Source organism: Salvelinus fontinalis, chromosome 8, assembly GCF_029448725.1.
Source record: "Salvelinus fontinalis isolate EN_2023a chromosome 8, ASM2944872v1, whole genome shotgun sequence".
Classification (NCBI taxonomy): Eukaryota; Metazoa; Chordata; class Actinopteri; order Salmoniformes; family Salmonidae; genus Salvelinus; species Salvelinus fontinalis.
The window spans coordinates 48312302-48319747 of record NC_074672.1 but is presented as its reverse complement, the minus strand read 5'-3'; the positions used below and the strand labels follow the sequence as shown (position 1 = coordinate 48319747).

General features: G+C 42.6%; 1 protein-coding gene across 1 annotated transcript; it reads left to right on the top strand.

Annotated features, from left to right (window-relative positions):
• The first annotated feature begins 419 nt into the window (after positions 1 to 419).
• LOC129861362 (transcription factor Sox-18B-like) lies at positions 420 to 6438 on the top strand. Its single transcript, XM_055932742.1, has 2 exons — positions 420 to 1002; positions 1649 to 6438. The coding sequence occupies exons 1-2, from the start codon at positions 597 to 599 to the stop codon at positions 2794 to 2796; spliced, it is 1554 nt and encodes a 517-aa protein (XP_055788717.1). The 5' UTR covers positions 420 to 596; the 3' UTR covers positions 2797 to 6438.
• The last annotated feature ends 1008 nt before the right edge of the window (positions 6439 to 7446 follow it).

The following is a 7446-nucleotide window of genomic DNA, read 5'->3' as shown; positions in this document are numbered from 1 at the left end:
AGAGGAGAGAGAGAGAAGAGGGAAGAAAGAGAGGAGAGAGAAGAGAGGAGAGAGAGAGAAGAGGGGAGAAAGAGAGGAGAGGGAGAAAGAGAGGAGAGGGAGAGAAGAGAGGAGAGGGAGAGAGAGAAGAGAGGAGAGAGAGAGGAGAGAGAGAGAAGAGAGGAGAGAGAGAGGAGAGAGAGAGAGAGAAGAGAGGAGAGAGAGAGAAGAGAGGAGAGAGAGAGAAGAGGAGAGAGAGAGAAGAGGGGAGAGAGAGAGAGAGAGAGAGAGAGAGAGAGAGAGAGAGAGAGAGAGAGAGAGAGAGAGAGAGAGAGAGAGAGAGAGAGAGAGAGAGAGAGAGAGAGAGAGAGAGAGAGAGAGAGAGAGAGAGAGAGAGAGAGAGAGAGAGAGAGAGAGAGAGAGAGAGAGAGAGAGAGAGAGAGAGAGAGAGAGAGAGAGAGAGTGTCATGGGACCTTTGAGATTATAAACTCCTTGTTTTTGCTGCTGTGTCAATGTTTCGCTCTTTTTACTCAACATACGAGTCTTTTTAAAACGTTACCGAACAACAATATCAGTTGGACTACTAAACTACTAAACAGGATTTTGTCTCCCTGGAATGGATATATCTGAGTCTAGTTTCTGTTGTGAGGCCAGTTCTCTGCCAGGCCAGGATGGAGCCAGCCAGCGTGCATGGGTGTCTTCCCCCAGCCCGGGTCCTGATCGTGGGCTAGGACCCTTCGACCAGACCCCCCTCTCTGAAGAATCTGGAGACTGTGGCCCCTCTGCGTCCCGTAAAGAGGCCGGTATTGGAGCCCCAGGGAGTGGACCATGGACAGGGACAAGTAGTCCTGACTCGACCCACCCAGGAGCACCTTCCTTGGGTAGCGGAGAAGGGAAGCCAGGGGGTGAGTCGAGGATCCGTCGGCCCATGAATGCCTTCATGGTGTGGGCTAAAGACGAAAGGAAGCGCCTGGCCGTTCAGAACCCAGACCTCCACAATGCTGTCCTCAGCAAGATGCTGGGTAAGATTTGACACACTCTCTATTCACAGTGATTTATGGAACTCTTTTAGAAGCCGTTTTTCCTGTGTTGCCTTCAGGGTGTATTGTGCCATTTATTCAGCTTTAGAAGGAATGCTTTGTTATTTGTCTTAGATCATAAATGTTTTGCCATGTCACGAACCACAATCAATCAGTGAAATCAACTGCACTTGGTGGTATGCCTTTAATCACTGTCTGTAAAATTTCGTATTCAAGTCATATGCCAAAATGTGATTTATCAGCTAACAAAACCACATGTTGGATTGTTTAATTGTTTAACGTGTTCAGTAATGCTTAGTAAGTAATGTAAAGCTGTCTGTTTTTTTTCTTCACACAGTAAGGAAGTAGACAGACTTTTATTCTGAAAACCCATCACTTAGTAGCTACATTATACTGAATGTGTTTAGAGCTGCACAGATTCCATTTGGATTTAAACTGATTATAGCAAAATGTTTGATGATGATGATGCTGAAAGTGCTACGGCTGCTAATGATGCTACTACTGCTAATAATGCTAATGATGCTACTGCTGCTAATGATGCTAAAGATGCTACTACTGCTAATAATGCTAATGATGCTACTGATGCTAATGTTGATAACAATGTAAATATGTATTTTATTATCTTTAGGTCAGTCGTGGAAGGCCCTGACTACTCTGGACAAGCGTCCCTTCGTTGAGGAGGCCGAGAGACTCCGCCTCCAGCACCTTACCGACCACCCCAACTACAAGTACCGCCCACGTCGCAAGAAACAGGCCAAAAAGCTCAAACGGGTGGAAGCGGGGTTCCTGCGCCACAGCCTAACCCAGGGAGGGACAGGGGAGGTCTATGGACACCCACGGGATAGTTACGTACATCCAGGCCACCATCACCCCCACCACCACCTCTTGCCTCCTCTCGGCCACTTTAGGGACCTTCACTCAGGAGACTTGGAGAGCTACGGCCTGCCCACACCGGAGATGTCCCCCCTGGATGTGATGGAGGAGACAGGAGGGGACGGAGGGGTGTTCTTTCCCCCTCACATGCAGGAGGACATGGGCCTGCATGGCGCTTGGAGTAACTACAACCATTATAACAACCGCCATCACCACAACCCTCACAGTAATCACCCCCGTTCTTTTAGTCAGAGTCAGGGTCATAATCAGGGTCGTAGTGGTCATGATCCTCATCTTAGCCAGAGGGGCTCCCTGCTCTGTCGTCGTCCCCAGGAGAAGTGCCTCAGCCAGGCTCCAGAGCCTACGAACTCTCCCAGTCCTTACTCGAACCTCCAGGGCTCCTCTTTAAGCCTGTCTGAGCCAATCAAACCTCATCTTCCTATCAGCAGTTCCTCTGTGTCCTCTGGTTACTATAGCTACCTGTATAGTAGCTCTGGATCAGACACCAACCAGTCATCTCACTTCACCTCTCACCTGGGGCAGCTCTCTCCCCCACCTGAGTCCTCATCCCTGGCCCCTACATCCAACCCCTTAGTCCCCCAGTCCCTGGACTCTATACGGGACCAGCCAGGTCATGGTTCCTTAGGTCCTATGTCAACAGAGTTCTGGACAGAAGTGGATCGCCATGAGTTTGACCAGTACCTCAGCGCCAGCCGGACTCGAACGGAGGAACATGGGGGTACTCTCGTCCCTGTTTCTAATTCTTTGGAACGGTACGGGGGTGGAGCTATAGCCCTGGGGAGGAGCCCTGTCGCCTGTGAGGAGAGCCAGACCAGTCCTCTAATTTCACTTCTGTCCGATGCTAGTAGTGTTGTCTACTACAGTACCTCTATCACTGGCTAGACTCCTTGTCTTAGACTGATTTAGTGTTCAGCTGTGTGCTGTAGTCTGGAATAGTCCAGTATATCCTACCAGACCTGTGGCTCAACGGGTATGTTTAAAAAATACATACTTTCAATTCTTGAGTGGCACTTGATGTCATTTGCACTATGGAATAGTAACAGATGTGCAAACTCTAAACTTAGGCAAACGCACCTCATTAAGAAACAACAACTTTCAAGTATTTGAACGAATTGGACTTAGATATTTGACACAGGTCTACAGTTGAGGACTTGAGGACTTTCAGGGTAAGATTGTTTTATAGTCTGCAACAGACTACTGCAGACCGCTCTTCTACTTACTGCCCAGACAGGCAGAACTTTTATAATTATAAGAATGTTCATTTTTATTATAGCCATTTTTATTCACTTCCTGTTTCCTGTTGTTTTATTTGTGTTGAATTATTTGCACTGGGTCAAAAACGTGTGCACAGGAAGACCACTATGGTATAACACTTTGGGTTAACACATTATCTTGACAATCCATCTGGAGATGCTCTACAGATCATCTACAGGCTATCAGAAACATTTAAACTGTCTACTAACCCTAACCTTAACCCCTAACCTTAACCCCTAACCTTAACCCTTAACCTTAACCCTAACCTTAACCCTTAACCTTAACCCTAACCTTAACCCTTAACCTTAACCCTAACCTTTATTCTAAACCTAACTGAAACCTTAGCAAGCAGTTGCTTTGCAACAGATAGTTTGTTGATAGTATGACCGTCTATAGACCATCTGTATCTATAGACCATATGTAGACCGTCTGTATATATAGACCATATGTAGACAGTCTGTAGACCATCTGTATATATAGACCATCTAAAGACCGTCTGTAGACCATCTGTATATATAGACCATCTGTAGACCGTCTGTATCTATAGACTATATGTAGACCGTCTGTAGACCATCTGTAGACCGTCTGTATCTATAGACCGTCTGTATCTATAGACCATATGTAGACCGTCTGTATCTATAGACCATCTATAGACCATCTGTATATATAGACCATCTATAGACCATCTGTATCTATAGACCATATGTAGACAGTCTGTAGACCATCTGTATATATAGACCATCTATAGACCGTCTGTATCTATAGACCATATGTAGACAGTCTGTAGACCATCTGTATATATAGACCATCTAAAGACCGTCTGTATCTATAGACCATATGTAGACAGTCTGTAGACCATCTGTATCTATAGACCATCTATAGACCGTCTGTATCTATAGACCATATGTAGACAGTCTGTAGACCATCTGTATATATAGACCATCTAAAGACCGTCTGTAGACCATCTGTATATATAGACCATCTATAGACCGTCTGTATCTATAGACCGTCTGTAGACCGTCTGTATCTATAGACCATCTATAGACCGTCTGTATCTATAGACCATCTATAGACCGTCTGTATCTATAGACCGTCTGTAGACCGTCTGTATCTATAGACCATCTATAGACCGTCTGTATCTATAGACCATCTATAGACCGTCTGTATCTATAGACCGTCTGTAGACCGTCTGTATCTATAGACCATCTATAGACCGTCTGTATCTATAGACCGTCTGTAGACCGTCTGTATCTATAGACCATCTGTATCTATAGACCATATGTAGACCATCTATAGACCGTCTGTATCTATAGACCATCTATAGACCGTCTGTATCTATAGACCATCTATAGACTGTCTGTATCTATAGACCGTCTGTAGACCGTCTGTATCTATAGACCCTCTATAGACCGTCTGTATCTATAGACCGTCTGTAGACCGTCTGTATCTATAGACCATCTGTATCTATAGACCATATGTAGACCATCTATAGACCGTCTGTATCTATAGACCATCTGTAGACCATCTATAGACCGTCTGTATCTATAGACCATCTATAGACCATCTATAGACCGTCTGTATCTAGAGACCATATGTAGACCGTCTGTATCTATAGACCATCTGTATCTATAGACCATATGTAGACCATCTATAGACCATCTATAGACCGTCTGTATCTATAGATCATCTATAGACCATCTATAGACCGTCTGTATCTATAGACCATCTGTATCTATAGACCATATGTAGACCATCTATAGACCATCTATAGACCATCTATAGACCGTCTGTATCTATAGACCATCTATAGACCATCTATAGACCGTCTGTATCTATAGACCATCTATAGACCATCTATAGACCATCTATAGACCATCTATAGACCGTCTGTATCTATAGCCCATCTATAGACCGTCTGTATCTATAGACCGTCTGTATCTATAGACCGTCTGTAGACCGTCTGTATCTATAGACCGTCTGTAGACCGTCTGTATCTATAGACCATATGTAGACAGTCTGTATCTATAGACCATCTATAGACCGTCTGTATCTATAGACCATCTATAGACCATCTGTATCTATAGACCATCTGTATCTAGAGACCATCTATAGACCATCTGTATCTATAGACCATCTATAGACCATCTGTATCTAGAGACCGTCTGTAGACCGTCTGTATCTATAGACCATATGTAGACAGTCTGTATCTATAGACCATCTATAGACCGTCTGTATCTATAGACCGTCTGTATCTATAGACCGTCTGTAGACCGTCTGTATCTATAGACCGTCTGTAGACCGTCTGTATCTATAGACCATATGTAGACAGTCTGTATCTATAGACCATCTATAGACCGTCTGTATCTATAGACCATCTATAGACCATCTGTATCTATAGACCATCTGTATCTAGAGACCATCTATAGACCATCTGTATCTATAGACCATCTATAGACCATCTGTATCTAGAGACCATCTGTAGACCGTCTGTATCTATAGACCATCTATAGACCATCTGTATCTATAGACCATCTGTAGACCGTCTGTATCTATAGACCATCTATAGACCGTCTGTAGACCGTCTGTATCTATAGACCATCTATAGACCGTCTGTATCTATAGACCATATGTAGACCATCTATAGACCATCTGTATCTATAGACCATCTGTATCTATAGACCATATGTAGACCATCTATCCAGATAAAGTGTGACCAAACGTTGTAATGAAACCGTTTTTAAAATGGGTGTATCAGCTTAATGGGACGATCTAGTTTCCAGACGAAGATGTCAAGGCCATGTGACTGTATGAGGTCTGCAATAGTACGAGACGAGGAGTTCATTTGGAACAAGGTTGGACTTTTTCTATTTACATCAAACAGTTGTTCATATTTTAATTTCAGTCACCACACATGAAAGGGCAATCTGGGATTAGGGAATCATTTGAAGGACTTTTAAAATGAATTACATAAGAGCCTTCGTGCCAAAAAAGGGTGACGGCTTTGTTGATGTTTGAATCCCAGATTACCCCTTTAAAGACCATGTTGAGCAGGTCATAAATCATGTCCTTTTGGTAATAATTATAGTATAATAATTATCTTTGAACAAAAGCAAAGTTTGGAATAAAACAAACAAAACCATCTCTCTGCAATGAAATACCAAAAGGAAAAAAACGTCATTGTAATTAGGACATTACTGTGACTCAGGATTATTTTTTAAAAACATATTTCAGTTGTTGTTTTTATTGAAAAGGTCATTTTTTAAATGAATATGTTGCTATTAAAATATTTTACATAATAAAATGAAGTTATTGCTAAAATGTATGGTTTGAGACTTCCTTTCACTTGGTTTAAGATTTGACATTAACTGCTTTGTTTAGTTCTAGAAATTATTATTTTCTCTTCAACAATTTTTTTATTTTCTGCTACTTCAGTTCCTGGTGGTAGGTTTGACGTTGTTTACACAATGTGTTATGTCAATACAGTTTTATTGTCAATACTATGGATCTATGTCCTCAAACCTTTTCCCATCGAATGAAAGACCGAGATAGTCTAAGTTTACACACGGAAGAGATTGTCTGAATCCATCCTGGTGGCGTTCTGATCACCACTAAATTAGTTTGGCTCACAAGCCCATTATTCGCTTAAACCGCTGACTGAAAGAAAAGCATTTTTTTAACAAGAAAGAAACAACAGAAAGGAAAAGTCCCAAATGACACTCTATTCCCTATTTAGTGCACTACTACTTTTGACCAGAGTTATAGGCCCAGGGGAAAAAGGATGGCATTTGGGAGGCAGAGTGTTTCTCGCCCCTTCGCCTCGCGGCTCTCAACGCAAGGAGACAAGAAGAAAAGTGGATCTGAGAGAAATTGCTTTTTAATTTTTTTTTTTGTTATTGTTTCCAGAACACAAAAATTAACATTTGGATTAGAGAAAAAAGCGATGTTGATTTCTTAATCCACTATGAGGATCTAACTGTTGCCATGTGTCTTCTTTTAATATATTTATAATGTTGGCACGTATGTGCATCGCAACGTACTGGGAAAGTGTGTGTGTGTGTGTGTTGTTCTCATAGGGTGCATGGTAACAGTAGTTTATTGTGGCGGGTCGCTGTGAAAATGGCAGGTAGGTCCGGCGCAGGACACAGGACAGCATGAAGTTTAATCAATTACATGTAAAAAAAAAAAAAAGTAGCTGGAATGTGAGCGACCAGGAAACTCCTGCGGAAGTACAGGAAGTTAGTGTGTGTGTGTGTGTGTGTGTGTGTGTGTGTGTGTGTG